At 56.6% G+C, this 21109-nt stretch overlaps 9 protein-coding genes across 9 annotated transcripts; 4 read left to right on the top strand and 5 right to left on the bottom strand.

Annotated features, from left to right (window-relative positions):
* Positions 1 to 321: 321 nt before the first annotated feature.
* Positions 322 to 1965, top strand: LTR77_009770 (uncharacterized protein; the record flags this gene model as incomplete). Its single annotated transcript, XM_064806996.1, has 1 exon — positions 322 to 1965. One exon carries the CDS (start codon positions 322 to 324, stop codon positions 1963 to 1965), a length of 1644 nt encoding a protein of 547 aa, XP_064654812.1.
* Positions 1966 to 3633: 1668 nt separating this feature from the next.
* Positions 3634 to 4334, top strand: LTR77_009769 (uncharacterized protein; the record flags this gene model as incomplete). The annotated part of the gene is made up of 3 exons (XM_064806995.1): positions 3634 to 3852; positions 3907 to 4079; positions 4136 to 4334. 3 exons carry the CDS (start codon positions 3634 to 3636, stop codon positions 4332 to 4334), a joined length of 591 nt encoding a protein of 196 aa, XP_064654811.1.
* Positions 4335 to 4578: 244 nt separating this feature from the next.
* Positions 4579 to 6472, bottom strand: LTR77_009768 (uncharacterized protein; the record flags this gene model as incomplete). The annotated part of the gene is made up of 4 exons (XM_064806994.1): positions 4579 to 5380; positions 5437 to 5504; positions 5626 to 6318; positions 6365 to 6472. 4 exons carry the CDS (start codon positions 6470 to 6472, stop codon positions 4579 to 4581), a joined length of 1671 nt encoding a protein of 556 aa, XP_064654810.1.
* A 546-nt stretch (positions 6473 to 7018) lies between these two features.
* Positions 7019 to 8015, bottom strand: LTR77_009767 (uncharacterized protein; the record flags this gene model as incomplete). Its single annotated transcript, XM_064806993.1, has 2 exons — positions 7019 to 7793; positions 7855 to 8015. 2 exons carry the CDS (start codon positions 8013 to 8015, stop codon positions 7019 to 7021), a joined length of 936 nt encoding a protein of 311 aa, XP_064654809.1.
* Positions 8016 to 8319: 304 nt separating this feature from the next.
* LTR77_009766 (uncharacterized protein) lies at positions 8320 to 9507 on the top strand (the record flags this gene model as incomplete). The annotated part of the gene is made up of 2 exons (XM_064806992.1): positions 8320 to 8426; positions 8523 to 9507. The coding sequence occupies 2 exons, from the start codon at positions 8320 to 8322 to the stop codon at positions 9505 to 9507; spliced, it is 1092 nt and encodes a 363-aa protein (XP_064654808.1).
* A 395-nt stretch (positions 9508 to 9902) lies between these two features.
* Positions 9903 to 11220, bottom strand: LTR77_009765 (uncharacterized protein; the record flags this gene model as incomplete). Its single annotated transcript, XM_064806991.1, has 3 exons — positions 9903 to 9956; positions 10022 to 11065; positions 11125 to 11220. The coding sequence occupies 3 exons, from the start codon at positions 11218 to 11220 to the stop codon at positions 9903 to 9905; spliced, it is 1194 nt and encodes a 397-aa protein (XP_064654807.1).
* Positions 11221 to 11672: 452 nt separating this feature from the next.
* LTR77_009764 (uncharacterized protein) lies at positions 11673 to 13363 on the bottom strand (the record flags this gene model as incomplete). Its single annotated transcript, XM_064806990.1, has 2 exons — positions 11673 to 12361; positions 12412 to 13363. 2 exons carry the CDS (start codon positions 13361 to 13363, stop codon positions 11673 to 11675), a joined length of 1641 nt encoding a protein of 546 aa, XP_064654806.1.
* A 1201-nt stretch (positions 13364 to 14564) lies between these two features.
* Positions 14565 to 16227, bottom strand: LTR77_009763 (uncharacterized protein; the record flags this gene model as incomplete). Its single annotated transcript, XM_064806989.1, has 4 exons — positions 14565 to 15467; positions 15516 to 15884; positions 15943 to 15973; positions 16055 to 16227. 4 exons carry the CDS (start codon positions 16225 to 16227, stop codon positions 14565 to 14567), a joined length of 1476 nt encoding a protein of 491 aa, XP_064654805.1.
* Positions 16228 to 17196: 969 nt separating this feature from the next.
* On the top strand, positions 17197 to 21002 carry LTR77_009762 (uncharacterized protein; the record flags this gene model as incomplete). The annotated part of the gene is made up of 2 exons (XM_064806988.1): positions 17197 to 17215; positions 17287 to 21002. The coding sequence occupies 2 exons, from the start codon at positions 17197 to 17199 to the stop codon at positions 21000 to 21002; spliced, it is 3735 nt and encodes a 1244-aa protein (XP_064654804.1).
* Positions 21003 to 21109: the final 107 nt, after the last annotated feature.

Below are 21109 nucleotides of genomic sequence, written 5' to 3'. Positions count from 1 at the left end.
GGGGTGATCAAGCAGGTAGTCAGAGCTTCACCTAGCCTTACTCTTCGAGAAGCCTAGGTTCATATCACCTTGTCCCAACTGCCGTAGTGACAAGTGATGCAGTGGAAGAAGTGGACCAAGCCGTTGACTGATTCAGAAAGACTGCACGTGGACGTGGAGTTGAACGTGCGGAGACTCTGGTGGCATTCCGCCGGTTTGTACGTACCTTCGGCACTGTGGAGTTTATGACTGCCGACGATATGACCTCTTCCATCCCAAAAGGTAACAACATGTCCGACATCACATCTTGGATCTCATTTCCACCTCACTTAACTAAACGTGATGGCTATTCAAGACCAACTGAGCGCCCTTACGGCGCACCCATACCTTCTGCTCTTCTCAGCTCTGGTTGTGATTCCATCGGTCATACTCGCCCACGACATACTCCAATGGATGCGACTCCCGCCAGGACCAACACCTCTCCCCTTCGTTGGCAACAAATTCGACATCCCAAAATCGCAACCCTGGATCCAATTTGAAGAATGGTCCAAGAAATATGGACCAATCTTCACACTCTGGATTGGACGAAAGCCGACATTGATCATATCCGACCCCAACATCGCCGTCGATTTGATGGAGAAACGGAGTCAGAAGTACAGCTCACGCCCACGAATGGTCGTGATGGGTGAGATCTACAATGGCAACTCATCCATCTTGACGCAACCATACGGCAAGGCTTGGTCCATTCGACGAAAGTTGCTGCATCAGGCTTTGAATCCGAAGGCACTTAGACTGTACAAACCCACCCAGGAAGCCGAGGCCGTGAGATTATGCCATGCACTGCTCAACGATCCGCAAGGATGGGAACAGCAACTAGAACGCTTCACTTCGAGCGTAGTATTCTGCGTCGCTTACGGCCATCGGATCGACTCGCTCAAGGCGCAGGTCATCGCTGATCGGTTCAAGTTCATGCACTATATGGCTTCCCTGAACATTCCCGGCAAATACCTGGCCGAAACGTTTCCTATCCTCGGAAGCATTCCATCGACGTTCTTGACCTGGAAGCGAGAGGTCCAAGCTATGGGCAAGACTGAGGGACAGGCTAATCTGGAACTGCTAGAGATGGTCAAGCAGGACATCGCTTCGGCCAAAGCACAAGGCAATCCCGAAGCAGTACCGGACAGTCTCTGTAAGCTGCTACTGGAGATGCGGGAGAAGGAAACCGTACCGCTAAGCGAAACCCACTTCAGCTACGTACCGGCTTCTCTTTTCGGCGCAGGCTCAGATACCACCGCATCAACTCTCTGCTCCGCCTTCCTTGCCCTCGTGACCCACCCCGATGTCCTCAAAGCTGCCCAGAACGAAGTCGATTCCATCGTTGGGACAGACCGTACGCCCACCTTCGCCGACGAGCAAAGCATGCCGTACATCCGTGCCCTCTGCAAAGAGACCCTCCGCTGGCGACCAGTAGCAGTGCTAGGCGGCACGCCGCACGCATCAACAGAAAATGACCACTACGAAGGCTGGACAATCCCTGCAGGCGCAACGATCTTGGGCAACAACTGGGCCATCAATCTCAACGAGTCCTACTACCCAAACCCGCATCACTTTGACCCAGTCCGGTTCCTCTCAGATAAGGAACGAGCGGACAAGGGCATCGATAAGCAGCCGTATGTCGGCGAGAAGATGCACCCAGCTAAAGCAGGCCATTCTTCCTTTGGGTGGGGACGACGTATCTGTCCTGGAGCTGATTTGGCGGCGAACAGCCTGTTCATCGCCTTGGCGAAGCTGTTGTGGGCGTACGATATCCTGCCTGTGGAGGGAAGGAAGTACGATATCTTCGCGTATACGGATGGGTTTAACGTGCGACCGAAGAAGTTTGAGTGTGTGATTCGGGTGAGGAGCGAGCAGCATCGGAAAGTGCTTGAGAGGGAGCAGGGGGATGCTATGAGGTGGTTGGAGAAGTTTACGCCGTTTGGGGAGTAAGCAGACCACTCGGGAGAGATGAAGGGACAGTGGTGCTGGGAGAAGTCTCGAAAGTAAGCCAACTGCGTAGGTTTGCAGAACAGAACGAGGCAATGAAGTCTTTCCATCTCTCTTGAACCAGAAGATGTTACAGGCAGCCGAAAGTTAGAACTCCACGCACTCACTCACGTTGAGAAGCAATGCTTCCCTTCGTCTACCAGCGTCTCGGATCCAATCGTGTCAAATCGAAGTGGTGGCCAACGCATCCAGGAGGAAGAATGGCAACAACTAAGTCATCGGGAGGACATCGCACTGAGCCGGCGTGTTGGCCAGACCTCGATGAGGCATGTAACAGCAAACCAGAGCGATTGAACACCAGCCGTTGATATTCGGCGCGGTGCAACCTCTTCGCCATCGCTTGATCCGAAATGACCACGCTCGGAGCCTGCATTACCATAAGATCTAGGTAATGTGTTCCATCATCCGTCCAGCTACTGCTTTGCTCCCAAAGTATGGACGCGAGTCTTGTGTGGACAATTCCATGGAAGGCTTCTAGTCGTTCTGCCAGCCGTCTAGGTGTCGCTCGTGACACCGTTATCACCCACAGCACCGTCTGATGGTATAGCTCTTATTCTCAGACCTTCCAGCAACGCCTAGGTGTTCATCGCACGGGCAACCGGGCTTTTTCTCGTGGTTCGGTGCTCGAGATGTCACCTTCGCGTACCCGGTAGCACGTGTTGCGGCGTATCGTACTGTATAGAACTCTACAGAGCCAGTGTTGCAGGAGAACAGTTGCGAAGACACCCGAGAGCCCGGCGTTGACACGTTATGGGAGATGAGGAGGCGTTCAATGAGATTTAGACTTTCCCGATGCAATTCAAGGAACTGCCACTTTGGGACACGAGGTTGACTTTCACTTCACGCCTCGACCGAGCCCGCGGCTCGTGCTCACCACGTGTTGATAGCGCGCGGACAGGGACATACCGGTTGATGATCTCCCGTAGATCTGTGGTGTGACCAGGTTCTTGGTTCCTGGTCGATCTGGTCGAGACCGGGGACGACTTCTCTTCACACAGCTTCGACTGAAACATCACGAACGGACCGTCAGGGGACAATGTGCTCGAACGTGCCGCCATGTCTTCGGAAGCACTCTCGACGCAGCTATGATTAGAGAGCCGAGTGGCTTGACGAAGTGGACTGCACTCCTGAGCTCACGCCAGGTGTTTCTACCCAGCTCAGCCAGATGCGTCCCAACACAGACTTTGTAGACGAGACTTGCCTCCTTGCAGCATTTGGACAAACTCAGTATGCATCTAGGGCTGGCGGATGGCTTCCAGATATCACGACTCAGCACGCCGACTCCACGAGGCTGGCTGTACTCGGGCGCTTGCAATTATGCTTTTGGATCTCGGCGCACCTTTACGGCCAGGCGTGAGCAGTGGTTCCACCAGAACGTGCAAACCAACCGGTATGCTCCAACGTCCACTACTCCCTCCGCGCAACAACGCGGTCAGGAGAGTGCACCATGGCGTGGATATAAGGTAGAGCGTGTAACCATCCTTCCATCTTCTCTCCTCACACAAGTCACTTCCAACACTTCCAACACTCAACCTTGCTTCTTCCCACATTCCTTTTCGGACCATCTTAGGATCCATCCACTCGTTTCAAACAACACTCCTTACAATCACCATGAAGTTCTTCGCTACCGCCTCTGCGCTCGTCGCCCTCGCCTCTACGGCACTCGCAGGTCCTCAGGGCTGCATCTCAACTAAGCAGGCCAAGCAGCTCACGAGCCAGTTCTCCAGCCTGCTGAGCCAGTCAGATGACTACATGAGCACTGGCAAGGCAATTCTGGCCAAGGACTACGTCGAGATCTCGGACTCTATCATGTCTCTTACTCAGCGCCCTGTAAGCACCACCCACAACCTCTGCTATAGAGCCATGAACTGACGACTGGATCAGCTCGGCGGAGTAACCTTCGAAGGCCGCGACGCATACCTCGCCGGCCTCTCCCACTCCCCGCCAGTCCAGGGCATCGAGACCATCGGCGTCTACGTCACCGGCTGCAGCAAGGTCATCTGGCAATGGCAGTTCAACGGCGTCGGGTCCGCTGAGTACCCCGTCAAGGGTTTCTCGTAAGGACATCCTCCTATCCGCTTCAACTGCCCCATACTGATGAAAGATGATATAGCCTCTTCACCACCAACCGCAAGAACCAGATCCTCAAGAGCGAAATCGAGTTCAACTCGGTCGCCTGGGGCCAGGACATCTCCCAGCTTCCGTGCGGCGACGTCGAACAGTCTGCTGGCGGCCCGCCAAGCGCCTCTGGACCACCTGCTGCGACCGGATCGGAACCCGCGGTTGCGTCTACGGTTGTGATTGTTGCTTAAGAGGATGAGGTCTTTTGATCTGGTGGACACCAGGGAATGAGGGCGGCGAGGAGCGGAGCTATGAACAGACGTTCATCGATACAAGCGACTGCAGTTGGGCGTTGGGAGTGGCAAGAAGTCTTCAATGCTACATGTATTCGAAGAGGCAACGAGCAACTCCGTACACGGAGCTATGGCCATAGATAATGTGTAAGACTCCAGATCATTGACATCAATCGTACGGGCAGAATCTATCGATCTAAATCTATTCTATTCTACCCTGCATCCTCTTCTGCTTCGCCCTCCACTCCCCACAAATCCCCTTATAATCATGCACAGTATACCCTTCTCCCACCTCCCTCCACCACCACCCCTTCCTCCACCGCCTCAACCCCAAATCACTCAACAGCATATCCGCATACGGCACAACATCATACACAAACTCCGGCCACCAAGCCGAAAACCCCCAGGGATACCGATGCTTTCCGTATCGACTCGTCAGCGCGGTGTCCCAGTACACACCCTCCCTGTCCACCGAGAGCTGATTCTTGAGGTAAGCGAAGACCCACAGCGCTTGCGTCTCAGCGAGGATGAGGTTCGCGGTGCAGTGGACCATTTTCATAAAAGCTAGGCTGTGGTCGCCGCGCGCTGTGAGGGCTGGGGGCGCGATGCCTCGGTAGAGACGGAAGGGGGTTACGGTCTGGGTGATGGGGAGTTTGGCTTCGGGTGGGCTTTGGAGGTAGGGGAAGCGGCCGAGGATGTGGGCGTCGGCTTTGCTGTCGAGGTCGGTCCAGAAGCTGGCTTGTTGGGGCGTGTATGTTGTGCTGGGGACGCCGAGGTCAGCGTCGATGCCGGCGGGTTTGTAGGTGATGCGTGGGACAAGTTGCCAGCCTGTTATGGCTATGAGGGCGTCTGTTGTGGAGGTGCTGCCGTCTGAGAAGGCGATATGGCCACCCTTGCCGATGCGATCGACGTCTTTCCTGTGGAGCGTGACTTGGCCGGAGCGGAGGTAGTCGTGGACGTCTGAGGCGTAGTTGTGGATGCCTACTCGGGCGTTCCAGAAGAGGCTATACCCACAAGTCAGTTTCAGGTATTGTCAAGTCTGGCTGTACAGGCGACTCACCTCTCTCTGGGCTCAAGATGAGCAAGCGACTTCTCCTTCCTGTACCCATTGCCTTCGACGGTATCAGCCTGTTGCGTTCCAGTCAGTACCTCCAGACTCGACAACAGTTTTCAAGTCCTACCCTCTGCTTCTCCCAAAACCCATGAACCAACCACCGCCCCACCCTCGTCCATGCAGCGCCCTCCTCACCCACGCAAACCCATCATACTCCCCCCAAACACACGGACTAAACCACGTAAACAACCTCGTCGTAACCACATGCTCCAGCATAACCGTCCACGGCCCCAGCGGAATCCACGGCGGAGACATCCACACCGCGCCTCCCCCGCTCTCTCGCACGATCCAGTTGACGTTTTTGCCGTGCGAGGCGAAGAGGTAGACGGCGTCGTAGCCGATTTTGGAGGCGCCGATGACGGTGACGGAGTGGATGGAGGGGTCTTTGGCGATGGCGGGTGCGAGGTCGGGGAGGCGGGAGTGGTTGAAGAGGGGGCGGTCGAAGGATTCCATGCCGGGGAGGGAGACCGGGCGGGGGGTGGATGCGAGGCCGTTGCTCATGATTAGCTTTTTGCAGGAGTAGATTTGCTCTGTTGGTGAGCCATCGACGTCTGTTCTCGTGGCCAGGATTCTCCAGCCATTGTCGAGTTTCTCGATCTCCTTGACATCGGTGTGGAACTGTATCAGACGGTGGATGTCGAAGTGTTGAGCATAGTCTTCGAGGTACTGGTACACGATATGGCCAGGAATGTGCTGGCCTTCCTTCAGTCCATACTTGGGTTCGCCTAGTAGTGGGAAGTCGCTAAACTCATATGTGCCGACGAGGTTGTTGGTCTTGATACCTTCATATAGGTTCTGCTTGGCCCATACTCCGCCCACGGTAGCACGCTGTGAAGTGGTTAGCCTGGTCCACACTGGGCATTTGGAGTCTTACAGATTCGAGGATTAAAAGTTCTGTGTCAGATGCGAGCTCCTTGTACGTCTTTGCTGCACACAAGCCACCGATACCTGCTCCGATCACTATGACCTCTGCTGACTGCATCGTTGGCGGATGTGTCATGCGAAGTACTCGTGGAAGGAGGTTAAGTAGCACCGTAGACTGTCCTTATCGTGGCACGATAACCTCGGGCAAGCGGTTGATGAAGGATTGCTGGACATATCCTCTGGAAGGAATCTTCTCTTACCTGACGGCTCTCTGCTAAGGATAGCAGTTTTGCTCGAAAGCTTTGAATATGGTTGATGATGGAGAGAAAACGCACATGTTTGGCTGACAGCTCGAGCAACGACGTGCTTACGCCTCTTGGGAGAGCTGCGTAGCAGGGAGGTGTGCATGGATTTGGCATTACATATCAACGAGTACTATCTCGAACATAATACAAGAACCAAATCTCGTCTGCCCATCGAACCGTTTCGACAGGCAAGTGCGGCCCAAGCCCAGCATAAAAGTCAATGGCCAATTTGTCCTGGCAATTCCAAAGGACAGTCTGATTCAACCTCTCTAAGCAAGAAGTGATTCCATAAAGTTATTCTTGCATCCAATTGTGGTCCCATCCTAACCTTCCACCCGATCCTTTTTGATACTACCCCCTCAAGCCGTCTCCGCCCATAAGCTCGCCGTCCGACTCAACCCAGCCAACATCCCACAAGCCCCCATAATCCCCAAATTGAACCACCCAAATCCCCCTTCAACACTAAACTGCGCCGCGACCGGCGTCCACGCAGCCGGCACCACCGCATCGCTCCACCACTTCTTATCAACCGCCTCATCCGCACTCCTTGTCGTAACGCCCTTCTCCCCACGCTCCGACCTCTTCGAGCTCTCGAGCTGTGCCTCCCGCGCAAGCTTCACAACATCACACAACACCCCCGCAAACCACGCCCGATACGCCCACAGATAAATCTTACTCGTCGGCTTCGCCCCCGGCGCCGGCGACTTGACGAGATACTTCTCCGTATAGCTTGTCGGCAGCACCGCATGATCCGTCAAGAGCGCCACGTTCTCCAGGAACTGGAACATCATGTAAAGCGAGCACTGCGTGAAACTCGTCGCGTACAGAATCTGGTCCTGCCCGGGCTTCGGTCCCTGCAGCAGCTGGCGCATCCAGGCGTACATGGGGAAGAGGCCGAAGAGACGCATCGTCACACGCGCGCTGGAGAAGAGACCTGCCAGAGCGAGAATGCGGGCTTCGGGTGCGACGCCGCCGGCGAGGATGGCGGTGGCGGGGCGGCCGGTGGCTTTGCTGAGGAGGGCGGAGAGGCGGGCTTGCAGGGGCGCGGTTTTGGCGGAGGCGAAGGCGAGGAGGTAGAGGGTGTAGTTTAGGGTGGAGAGGAAGGCGCTGAGGCCGCCTGGGTTGGCGAGGAGTCTTTGGAGGGTGTGCTGTTAGCTCGAAGGGTAATTGATGCTCGCGGATGTCGTGAGCCTACTTGTTGATGCGTAGAATAATCCTATCCGGCGTGCTGGCCAGCGAGACGACTCTGCCCGGCACCCGCTGCTTCACCTCAGCAGCAATGGACTTCTCGCCGGCGGCTGGCACATTGGTAGCCCCATCGTTGGGCACACCTGGTTCCGCAGCTGGGTCAGACATGATATGATACAAGATAGATGATGATACTGGCGGTCCCCAAGACGCCTAATTGTAGGAAGAGGTCCAAGAAGGATGGTAGGAAAGAGCTCACCTCAGCTCACTCATCATACCTCCCACCCCGAGGAGGGCATCGGCGTCGGCGATGTATCAGTGTACCTCGGGCCAGAGGAAGTGCTGATCCTGGCACCAGAGCAAGGTTCCCCACACGAATCTAATGGCACTTAGCCGGTGAATCACGTGCAAGAATGTGCTCAAATTCGGACAAACTCCCATACCGACAACAACCTCATCCCTTACAACCAACATGAAAAGTTTCGGTGTTAACTACGAACCGCACGGCGATACTGCCAGAAGTCCTCAAGTGTCCCAACAAGCTGACATATCCCATCCACGCAGCGACAGCAAGGTCAAGTATAAAACTCTCGCCACCTCCTTCTATTCCATCTCATCCTCATAGCAAGACTGCCCCTTCAAACCCACTCATTTCAACCTCTTCTCCCACTTCAGCAATATGCCCACCGTCGCCCTCGCCGGCGCCACCACAGGCTTCGGCCTCACCCTCCTCCACACCTTCCACCACCTCAACTCCCTCTCGCCCCACCCCCACACCCTCATCCTCCTCACCCGCACCCCGCAACCCTCCCTCTCTCGCCTCGGCATCGCCGTCCGTCCCGTCTCCTACACCAACCACGCTGAACTCGTCACCGCTTTGGAAGGCGTGCATACCGTGCTCGCCCTGATCGGCGGGAGTCTGGAAGCCATCGAGAACGCGCAGCTCGCTCTCATCGATGCGGCGACGGAGGCGGGGGTGAAACGTTTCGCGCCGTCTGAATATGCGGGCCGCGATAATGTGAGCGTGGATCTTTTTGCGGGAAAGGAGGTGGTGTGGAAAGCGGTCCGGAAGTCTGGGATGGAATACACCCGTTTTTCCTGCGGTATCTTCATGTCTGTCCTCGCGACGGGTACGCCAAAACCGCTCACTGAGATTGGAAAACGTGAGGGTTGCGAGACAGGGGAGGAAGAAGCGCTCGCCGGCTTGCGCCCGTGGAATTTCGTGGTGAACATGAAAGCCGGCACCGCAGATTTGCCGGGCGACGGGACGCCGGAGCTGGTGTTTACTGATATGCGGGATGTCGCTCACTTCGTCTACCGCGCTCTGGATCTGGAGACCTGGCCGGTGGAGCTGGGGATGCGTGGGGATGTGAAGTCTTTCAAGGATGTGGTTGGGATTTGTGAGAAGTTGCAGGGGCGGAAGTGGTTGACTAAGAACAACGAGATAGAGGAGATGGAGAAAGCCAGCAAGGAGGCGGGGAAGGAATTCTACAACCAGGTGAGGGTTGGGATTGCGAGGGGGTGGGCAATGGTGGGGGATGAGTTGAACCAGGCGTTTCCGGACCTCAAACCGATCTCTTGTGAAGAGTTTGTTGAGAAGTGGTGGGGTGGTGTGGAACTCGGGGGCCCAAGCTGGGAGGAGGATGCTGCGTTTATGTGAGAAAATCGTACGTATAGTTAGGTTGAACCACTTCGCCCACGTACCTATAGGTATGGACAGTCGGCCATCAAGCCCTTCTTCACAACCAGTAGCTGCCAGTCTGACTACAGCCAGCTCTCCACCCTCTCGTTGCAAGAACAGACCACCTCACTGCTCGTCAACCGAACCTCACTTCTGACCACTCGGACTCCCCATCCACCTCCCAGCAAATCCCCGACTAACCCCCATCTCCTTCCCCGCACTCTCCAACACCTCCCTCTCCCACTCCGCCAATCCTGCCTTTCCCTCGAAAACATCAGCCAACCCCATCGCCTCCTACAAGATCCAGGCGAAAGACATTAGCTTCATATCCTTACTATACTGAGAGCGAAGGCTGCGCTGCCGGCTACTATCTCCTAGACCAGTCCGAAAGCTTTAGCAGGCGAAACGTCCCTTAAAGGCCATTTCACCTGGAAAGCTCTCGGAAATACCCAGGTCTAAGAAAAGGCAGCGCCACGTGAACTTAGGTACTTACCACAGCAGCATGATTCGTCCCCTTCCCACTGTTCGGCTGCAACAACACCAACGCATCGCCCACAAAAAACATCCGCCCCTCATACGCCGTCGCCGCAGGCGACATCAGACTCGCTATTACCGAAACGAAAGGTTCCTTCAACTTCTCGGGTATCTCGAGGAGGTCCGGGTGGAACATCTCCCTCGCGCGGGCGAGTTGCGCGGACCAGATCTCGGGGCGCATGGCGCCTTTAGGCAAAGTGGTGCGGTGCGTATGCCCGGCCGTATCGGTGAGGATAGACGAGACAGGGACGGAGGGGGGAGGGTAATCGTACCAAGCGAAATTGACCGCGCGTTTCTGCGGAGCGAGGCTGCCGTGGGCGCCGGGGATGGTGTAGAGCATTACGTACGATTTGTTCATTGGGTAGAGTAAAGCTTTGTCGGCGATGCGGGCGACGAGGGAGGGTGTGAGGGAGGCGCAGGGCACGACGCCGCGCCAGATGAGGTAGCCGGGTTCGTGGCGCTGGAGGTTGGGGTACAGGGAGGAGCGGAGGGTGGAGTTGGCGCCGTCGGCTGCGATGACGTGGGTTGCGGTGTACGTGACCGGCTTAGAGGTTGAGAGGTCGGTGGCGGAGAGGGTTAGGGTGGTGGAGGCGGTGGTGGAGGGTTGCACGCTGAGGACTTTGATGTTGGTGGCGTAGGTTGCTTCGCCCTCCCCGGGCTCCGTAGGCGGCGGGTCCGGGCAGTACGGACTCACCAGCCCGTCGAAGTTAGCGCGGAGACGGTAGTAGGCGGCATCCCAAGTCGTCATCTCATACGGCACGTTGATGATCGTCGCCGGCTTCAAGTCGGCGTCCAGGATCTGGATCTCATTGACCGGCGTGCCCAACGGGATGTGCTTGAGCCGGTCATGCTGGTCAAAAAACCGTTTAATATCCGCCGCGAGCCCAATGCCGGCAGCCTGGCCTTCGCGGGCTGAAGAGGAAGCGGACTCGAGGATGTGGACGTTGTGGCCCTGGCGTTTGAGGAGAATGCCGCAGAAGAGGCCTGCGAGGGAGCCGCCGACCTGGGGAGATGGGTGTGAGAGAGATATGACAGGGCAAGGACGGGTTGAGAGGGACTGACGATGAAGATGTTCAAAGGTTTGACACCATCCGCGAATGAAGATGTGGATTGGGGAGGTTGTGGTCGGTCTTCTCCGTTGCCGTGCGTGGAAGTCATTGTACGTACGTGCAGAAATGATATTTACCTTTAGTGAGGCAGACGTGAAAGAAAAATGTCCTCTATAGCTCCCTTACCTTTTGATAATACATCCTCCTACATCGCGGACTCGAAGGAGCCGAAATAGTGGACAGATCAGGTTGGTGTTCTCGTAAATCTGCCTGCTTTGGGGGCTGGATGTTCAGCTCGCATCACTTCGCGCCGCGAGACATCTCCACCCACCCACCACAAAGCCAGCAGCTTGGATGAGACTCTAGTAAAAGACTCAATATCTAGCATTATCGAGCCGTGCTACATAAAACCATCTGTCTGTGGTTGATCGATCCCGATGCTCTATATACGCCGTGTCCGCCCAGCCACCCTTCCCATATCCGGATCGCTAATAAAAGGTAACAAAACGCCATCCACTTTGTTCATCAATGCATGAAAGATGTACCTTCGAGTCTCAGAGCTCAGGTATGTATATTCGTACACTCCAATTTCCTCGCCGCACCATCGAGCTTCGCGAGCAGCACGGTCAGGTTCGAGTCGCAGGTAGTAGAAGCAGAAGCAGCGGATCCAGTAGCAGAGGCAGGCGAAGTAGAGCGAGAAGTAGGCAAGCGGGCAGGCGATTCGATGAGCAAATCCACCGGATCAGGACCTTTCGTCAGGTCGGTGACGGCGAAGGCGTTGACCCGTTGGAAGTTGTTAAAGTTCATCGCGTTGAAGCCGTTGATGTTGAGTTTGCTGAAGTCGTTTTCGGGGATCATGGCCATGCCGACTTGTTCGGGCTGCTGCTGCTGGGATGGGACTGAGAGCTGAGAGGCGTCGAAGTTCAGGTATTCGGGCTTGGAGTCCTGCTGAGGCGGCTGCTGCTGCTGCTGTTGAGGTTGAGGTTGTTGAGCCGGCGTGGGCTGCTGGGCGGGCGTGACGGATGGGCGCTGCTGCTGCGACTGCTGAGTGGGTTGCTGGAGCTTGTTCATCAGAGATGGGTCGTGGCTGAGCTCTGTCATGAAGGGTACGAAGGCTGGGTGGCGGAGGAGAGTCTCGATCAAGCCGCGGTAGTTGTCGTTCTCGTTGATCAGGGCCTGGTTCTGGACGCGGAGGGCGTTGGCTTCTTGGGCTTTCATGGCGACTTCGCCTTCGAGCTGGCCGATGTACTCTGTGACGACGTTAGTGATTGTTTGCTGGTAGAGATTGATAGTAACATACCCTTCCTCCTGGATCTGAAAGCGCGAGCCGACACCTTGTTCCTAAGTTGTCGTCGTTCCTTGCTAGACAGCTTCTTGCCTTCGTCAGATGCAAGCAGACGCTCATCTTCGTCCATCTCCTCCTCATCCTTCTTCAGCCGGGCAAGCTGCGGCAGCCCGTTCGATGGAGAGTCCTCATCGTCAGCAGAGGCGTTGCTGTTCTGACGCATCTGGTTGAGGAGACGAGAGATGCTCTCCTCGACATGAGGTTCCGTGACGTTTGAAGGTCGCTTAGAGTGGCCCTGGCTGCTGGGCTGCGATGCCGGCTGACTTTGAGGCGGGTTGGCCGCTTGCCTGTACTGTGCATGCTGTGCCTGGATCTTCATCTGGCGCTGCTGGACAGCCTGGACCTGAGCGGCCTTCTGCATAGCGGCTTGTTGGGCCTGCTGAGAGTGCATGCCAGGCCACAGACGGCCGACGTTGCTGGTTGGTTCCTCCTGGCCGCCGATATTGCTAGGGTCGATGAAGTTGTCGGCCTGGTTGTTGGTGGGTGGAGGGAAGAACATGGGAGGCATAGAAGAAGTCGGGTTGTTGAAGTCCATGCTCATGTCGGCATCCATGTCGATGCCCGACGACCATCCACCTCCGAAGCCAGCATCAAACCCCATGTCGCCAATGCCCGACCCATACCCGTCGAACATGTTTTGTGGCGGCAGGTTGGCCATGCTGCCGGATGGGATGCCAACCTGCTGCTTGTACTGGTTGTAGTCATGGCTAGGGCCACTGAAGTGCTGGTGACGCTCCTGCTCGAACGGTGACAAACCATTCCAGTCCTGGTTCGCACTCTGTGGTGTGGCATCAATCTTTGATGAAGACGCGGTGGCGGGAGATGGGTGAGTAGTGCTCTGGATGAAGTCGAAGAGCGAGTCCATGTCTAGTTGCTCGGTCTTCAGGTGGCCTGCTCGGTTGCTCATCGTGGCGAACTGGCCAGGTGCCCTTCAATTACGTGGAGTCTCAGTCTTCCAATGGCTCGCCGATGCTGATGCTTGCGAGTAGTCGTCGTATGTCGCTGCCTGGACAAGTGTCGCTTCCAAGAAGTCGGGCTGACGCGGCTGGCTCTGCCTCAATAACACTCAACAACACTCTCCCAAATCACGGCTCTGGACCTTCTCAATTCGGCGTCGAGCAATCCAACGAGTGTGTGTGTCGCGAGTGTCGGGTTGATGTGATGATGACAGTGAGGGTGTAACGAGAGTTGGACGTTGGAGAAACAGGAAACAATGGTCAAGGGAGAGGAGGCCCGACAGCAGGCATTCTCGGCAGCGAGGCTTGGAAGGCTGTGCAGGAAAAGCGACACGGCAGCCCCCAACCGCGCCAATCACATCCACCACGCGGACATCGGTCCTCTGCTTCGCCGGTCGATGAGAGCATTCTTGAAACACGGCAAAGTGGGTGCGATACGACCGCTGACGACGCTGCCTCCTACTCTGCTCGCTGTATTTGGGCCGCAGCCCGGAGCCAGTTTTACCTGCTATACCTGCCTCCGCCATACTGGAATCTGACCGTCGGACGCGGTACCGTACCGCTCTTTGATGAAGCGTGACCGGAGAAGCTACCAAGCTACTATTCTTGTCGCCGGGAGATGCCCAGCATTGCCCGATGATGGTACTGTGGCAGCGGCCGAGCACAGTAAGCCAACACCTCAAAACCACTGCTCTGCCATCAACGGACAAGGAATGCGTGCGCAGAAACATCAGCCTTAGCTCCGTACTCCACTGCTTGGGAGAACACTGGGGCCGCCCTGGGCCGCTTGAATAATGAGCTCGTGGCCTCCGCTACACCCGCTACCTCGTATTTTCCGAGACTTTACTGCATACTTTGACGCTTGGCCGTCCTGGGCACGAGCACGCGATTCTGGTGCAACTCAAAGGGAAGATCACTCATCCCAAGTACCGAAGGCCCGGGCTGGGCACGCAACGAACCACAAATGTTGTTTTCCAGTAGTATGCTATCCGCGCCAGTGACCACATCGGTCTAGATATATTACCCCAAGGAGAACGCGGAACTGTCAAACATTTCAACAGCGAAAGGACGAGCCGCGTAACCCCTTCGTCCGCTATTCAATGAGTCCTGACCGGAGAAACGTGCTTGTCGCCATTAACTATCGGGAACCATTCACTCCTCTGCTCCAAACACGGCAGCGCTGGCCATCCCCAAACCGCCAAACAACCCCAAAGCATAAGTCAACAGCGCCGCTTCCGCCCGTCCAGCAACGTCCCCAACGGTCGGCGACGACATGGCCTGCACACCATCGCTCATGATACCAGACACCCTCCTCGACAAGCTTGGCTGTCGCACTCTTGAACTTCTTCGCGAGGCACTCCGCTTGACAGGTGACATCAATGACCGCGAGCGGCTGCGTGGACGTCCAACACTGGCCCTTCGTGACCTTCTGGTAGGTGCTGTGTATTCTTCTTCGTCATCATCGTCGTCGTCCATGGCATCCGTGAGGGTGTGCATCGCGGACGCCGTACGTCTTCTCGCTTCCTCTTTCACTGTTCCCCATGCGTCTCCTGCTCTGGCAACAGGCTGGCTGGCACGTATATCGTCGTACATTTCCTCCGTAGCGTCGCCAATTCGGCTTGCTGCTTGCCCGACAGCAGCTTGCGCCTCCTCCAGCCATGGATTGGTGCTGCATTTCACCATCTCCCGCGCGTCAGTTTGATTAACAGCAGACCACACGGTCAAAGCGCCAAACGACAACACGACATCATAACCCAACGCCCGCAGCCAGTGATTCCAGAAGCGAAGTCCAGTGAAGATCACTCCAGCCGTCTCGATCGCGACATTCGACCACGACTCCCGGCCCGTCAACACGTTGATCCACTCTGCCGTGGCCTGGTACAGCGATCGATACGTTCCAGCTTTGATCTCGCCCACGGCCATGAACCAGGCGTGGAAATGAAGGAGGACGCTGGCGATGGAGATGGCGAACCAGAGCATCACGAAGCCTCGTCTGTTGCGGCGGCTGCCGTAGGAGAGATCACCGGCGATTGCTCGACCGAGGAAGTTGTCGCGCTAGATTCTCATCAGCACACAGCAGGCACGTGGAGAGATGCCACTTACGGGCAGGCTATGCGCAATCGCCGGTTGCAGGAACACATACGCCTGCGCCAAGCTGAACCACATCGTCTTGAGCGTCTTCGAGGATCGAACCAGCAGCACTGGCAGTCCAGCGACCACCAAAGCTTCGGAGACGAGGAAGCTTGTCGCGAGAAGTGGTTGTGCAATGCGGTATCTCCCTAGGACTTTGCGTGGCTTGAGTCGAAGCAAGGCGTAGAAGAGGCATTGTGCGCCGGCTAGGCCGAGGATGTAGCCGACGAGGATGAAGGCGAGGATTTGGGCGTTGGTGAGGCCGCGGGTACGGCCCAGGGGGTGGTCAGTGGGTATACTGAGGGCGCAGTTGAGGTGGTTTACCTTGGATGCCCACGAACACTGACAAGGAATTAGCATTGGCCCCTCGAGTGCTGCAAGATAGGCACAAGCAACTTACTGGCCCAAGCACTATACCCCATGAACCACTGCTGTGTCCTATCCCCAGCAACTCCGAGATCAGCAAACCCACTCCTCCCCTCTCCCCGACCACCCACGGACACGGTACTCACCACCAAAACCGACAATACGTCGCCACAGTCATGCGAAAGCACCCCCACAAACTCGAACTAATATCAAACTCATGCCACTTCTCCGCCTGCTGCACCAAATACGTCGACACGTGGTCGTCGTTCGTCAGGTGCGGATACACCATCTGCACGATCTTGCGCTTCGACTCGGCCATGGTGCTTACGGCTGAGAGCCAGAGATCTTGCGGTCTGTAACCTTCATCAGCACTACAGTCCCCGGTACACGAAACGACGGCGAATGGGATAGTTAAGAGGAGACAAACGTCCTATCATACCACCCCTCCCCGGGCGCAGCATTATTCACCAACACCCTCAAAACATCCTTCATATCGCTCCGCACCCAATTCACCAGCACCCAACTCAGCACCCCCATCCCCAAAAACAGACACGCCTCATACTTCCTTCTCGCCGGCACGGCGCTCCGACGCGTCCGCCCGCTGCTGCTTGAGCGCCAGACGCGGTAGAATGGTGTAGAGATGTCGAGGAGGAGTTTGAGGAGCGTGAGGGTGAAGCTGATAGCGAGGAAGCCCGAGAGGGGTTTGGAAGGGAGGGGGAGGAGGGGTTTTTCGAATATGTGGGTTGTTGTTGTTTGGTCCATGGCTAACGTGGCGGTGACGGTGATGGGGAGGGTAAGGTAAGGCCAAGAGGAGGGAGTGCAGTGCGGAGGGCGAGTGTTTGGGGTGGGAGAGGGTTTGTTTGTTGGGGATGGGGGGTTGAGGAATGGGGGGTGCATTCCGGGGTTTGATTTGGGATGAGTCCGTTGGAGTTGCGTCCTTCGCAGGCTCGCTCGGAGCGTTTATGATGGAGACTGTTTGACAGGATCTCTCAACTACATGATTACTTACGAGACGGCATACCAGTGATAGGATCGAGGCAGCTGGTTGACCTCTTCCGCCTTGCGTTTGGTGCCAGAGGTGGATTGCAGTCAATGGCACCATGACCGTCTCTCCCATATCCATGGCTTGGAGTTGCAGGGTTAGATAGGCGCAACATGTGAAGTCTTTCATGTAGATGTGTCTCGTCCTACCTCCTGGAGACAAGAGGACGGAAGATCGGGTCGTTCTTGCAGCTCCCAGAATTAAGGTTCAGACATTTCCCAAAAGGGAAGTCAAAAAGTCAAGCACATGCATCCAGAGATCAGGCGTGTGACATGACCTTACATCTGCTATGTATACAATCCTTCAAGTGCGATAGAGACCGGTGATACTGTACAGTACGCAGAACCTTCACATTGGCGCTGGCGTTCTGCACTGCGAGGCGCATCACGACTTTGACGACTTCACGATCTCTTGACGTCTTCGATCACGCGCTTGTCTGGAACAGGGCGCTCTCGTGTACCACAACTCGACGACTTCACTCAAGTCCATACCGGGCAGACGACCAGAACAAGGGCAAAGGAGGCTCCGCACTCGGGCTGATCAAAGATCTCCTCTCGCCAAAGAAGCAGGATACATCCACAAGCAAAGAACCCTCGACACCAGCACCGCCGAAACAGCCACCACCCTCCACCGGCAACGAGACTCCACGAGCAGAGTTCATCCCCAAAGTCTTCACCTACGAAGCGCGCAGCACGCCCACCGAGCAGTGGCGAAACCGACACGTCCTCCCCACCAGCGTCCAGTACAATGCAGAGCACGAGTCACCCGGCACATCCACCCCACGCTCGATCGAACGCCCCCTCACACGGCGAAACCAAGAGATAGCTTTCAAACCGCACCACCGCGCGCTCCTCGAACCACCCGACCAGCGGGACCGCAAAGAGCAGCGGAGTTCTACACACCGAATCGACAGGATGAAGTGCTTCGTGCAAGTTCTCACCACGCCGACGGCGGACACGCCGGGGACGACGTTGTTGCTGCACTTCGACAATAAACGGTATCTCGTCGGTAGTCTGGCTGAAGGAACACAGCGAGCGTGCGTGCAGATGGGAGCGAGGTTGTTGAAGGTTTCTGAGTGCTTTCTCACTGGGAGGACAGAATGGAGCAATACCGGTGGCTTGATCGGGATGATCCTTACGCTTGCGGATCAGGCGGGTACGAGTCGGCAGAGCGCTGTGGAGGAAGCTGTCAAGGAGGCGAGGAACAGGGGGAAGAAGATGGGACTGTCTGATCACTCAGAGAAACTATGGGAGATGGAGGAGGAGGCGAAGAAGCAGGTGAAGGTGAAGCCGCTGCGGATCTTCTCGCCGCCGAATATGAACCATACCCTTGCTACGGCGCGGAGGTTCGTGTTTCGGAAGGGCATGCCGGTTGACATACACGAAATCAACGACGATCGCGCGCACCAGGAGGGCGAGGATGAGTGGGCGCCGTATTGGGCGGATGAGAATATCAAAGTCTGGACGATGTCGATCTCGCCAGACTCGGCTCGGGATGCACAGCAAAGAAGGGTTAGTAGACCGATCATCGGACGAAAGCGCACCATTGACGAAGTATACGGTCGACAGACACCCGCCGCCGGCATTGTCGAGAACGACCTCACGCAGAAGGAGCGCGATCAGTTGGCCGTTAAGGCTGTGGTGTCGGAGATGTTCGATTCTTCCTGGCGTCTGGATACGCTGTACGAAACGCCTCTTTCTCAGGTCAAAATGCCGGCTGCGATATTCGTCCGCAACGCCGAAACCAACAAGATCGAACGCTGGAATGGCCCTCTTCCTGGTGGCGACAAGCCTCTGCCAACCCCAGACCCTACAGTTCTCGTGCGGCGACCCTGGCCGGGTGCGCTAGTCGAGAGTCTGCCTCCCACCGAGCCAGCGAAAGAAGCCATCAGCTACATCATCCGCAACCACACTGTACGTGGCAAATTCGACCCGAAGGCTGCCGAGAGGCTGAATATCCAGAAAGGGAGAAAGTGGGCAGATCTAGCGTCTGGCAAGACAGCTGAGAGTGAGGACGGGCAAACGATCACGCCGGATATGGTGCTGGCGCCGAGTAAAGAGGGTGGTGGGTTTGCAATCGTTGACATGCCGGATCCGACGTATATTGACGGCCTGCTTACGAGGCCGGAGTGGCGTGAGCCGAAGGTTATGGCTGGTGTTGGGCATATTGTATGGAGTTGCGGACCGGGTGTTGCGACAGATCCGAGGGTACATGAGTTCATGCGGGAGTTCAACGGGCTGGAGCATATTGTGTCATCGCCTGATTACTGCCCGAATAATATTGCGCTCGACTCGCCGGCGGCGTCCACAATACGACTACGCAAGGTCGATCCAACGAGATATGGCGTTCCAATCCACGATGCGGTTGGTGAGCAGTCCTACGGTGGGAGCGACAGCCACCTCGCCATGCAAAAACAACATCCTCTGCCAGAGAAAGGAGTCCAGCTGGCGGAGCGAGGCATGATACTCCAGCTGGAACCGAGCATCGACCTTCAGCGCAACCAAGTCATCCCTCCCCTCGACATCCCCGCTGTCGAGTCTGCAGTCCCTCCCGACGTCCTCACCGAAGCAGTCAAAGCTCGCGAGGCTGTGCGGATGTCGTTGAGCGAAGAAACGACGTGGGCCTCCACACTCCCAGACAAAGACGCCGAAGTCATCACCTTAGGCACCGGCTCCGCCCTGCCCTCCAAATACCGCAACGTCTCCGCCACGCTAGTCCGCATCCCATCTTGGGGCAGCATCCTCCTCGACTGCGGCGAAAACACCCTCGGCCAACTCAAACGCGTCTTCACCCCCTCGGAGCTCAAAGAAGTCCTCCAGTCTCTGCGCCTCCTCTTCATCAGCCACATGCACGCCGATCACCATCTCGGCACTGCTTCTGTCATCAAAGCCTGGTACGCCGAAGTCCACGCTTCTCAACCCATCCCGCTCCCCTCCCCCACCGACCCCATCGAACCCCTCCTCGACCCGACCCAGCGCAGGCTAGCAGTCGTCTCCGAACCCGCCATGATCGAATGGCTCTCCGAGTACAGCAGCATCGAAGACTTCGGCTTCTCCCGCCTGGCGCCCTTGAACATCAGCCCCGCCTACCCCGGCCGCAACAAACCCTCCGCGCTGAACTGGTTCGTCCCGCCCTCCCACCTCGCCTCCCTACCCACAAACAAATCCCGGATCGAAGCCGTCACCTCCCGCACCATCCCCGCCTCCTCACTTGGCCTCCACGACATCCAAGCAGTCCTCGTAAAACACTGCCACGGCGCCCGCGCGGTCAGCATAACCCTGCCCTCCGGCTTCAAAGTCTCGTACTCCGGCGACTGCCGCCCCAGCGAGCCCTTCACACAAATCGGCCAGGGCAGCACGGTATGTATCCACGAAGCGACCTTTGACGACGAACTCGCCGGTGATGCGGCGGCGAAGAACCACAGCACGACTTCTGAAGCGCTGGGGGTGGCGCAGGGGATGGGCGCGAGAGCGTGTGTGTTGACGCATTTCTCGCAGCGGTATCAGAAGATTCCTGTGCTGGAAAAAGGCGGGGCGGGGGGGAGTGGAGGGACGGAAGTGCCGAGGGCGTTTGAGGCGGAAGAGGGAGAGGAGGGGGATGGCGAGATGTCTGTGAACCCGACGGACGAGTTTTCGGGGCCTCTAGAAGACGTCGCCGCCACCTATCCCGATCAAGCCACGAATGGCGATGATAAGGGAAAGCAATACGACCTTCCCAAGAACAAGGACACCGCCACCTCAACCTACCGCCCCCTCTCAGCCGAGAAACCCGAAGCAGTCAAATTTAAACTCACAACCGATATGAAAGTCTGCGTGGCCTTCGACTACATGCGGGTGAAAGTGGGTGAGATCGGACAACTCGAGAAATTCACGCCTGCGTTGTTGAGACTGTTTGCGGAGGAGGAGAAAGGGGTGGATTTTGAGGATGGGTTGGGGGGGACGGGGGTGGTTGTTGATCATGGGCGCGGGACGAAGAAAGGGCAGGCGCAGAAGCAGAAGGGGCAAGGTGGGAAGGGTGGGAAGGGGAAGAGGAAGAACAGTAATGAGTCGTAGGTCATAGATTGAAGGCAATGCATAGAGCTTACCTTCCACACCCCCGCTCTCGATTTGTGGCGGTTGGATCTTGGCGTGTTTCTCCCTCAGCACAGTTCCAAAAGGGG

Source organism: Saxophila tyrrhenica (genome assembly GCF_035928015.1).
Source record: "Saxophila tyrrhenica strain CCFEE 5935 chromosome Unknown scaffold_19, whole genome shotgun sequence".
NCBI classification, from domain to species: Eukaryota; Fungi; Ascomycota; class Dothideomycetes; order Mycosphaerellales; family Extremaceae; genus Saxophila; species Saxophila tyrrhenica.
Note: the sequence above shows the minus strand (reverse complement) of the source record. Positions and strands in the feature narration are given on the sequence as shown.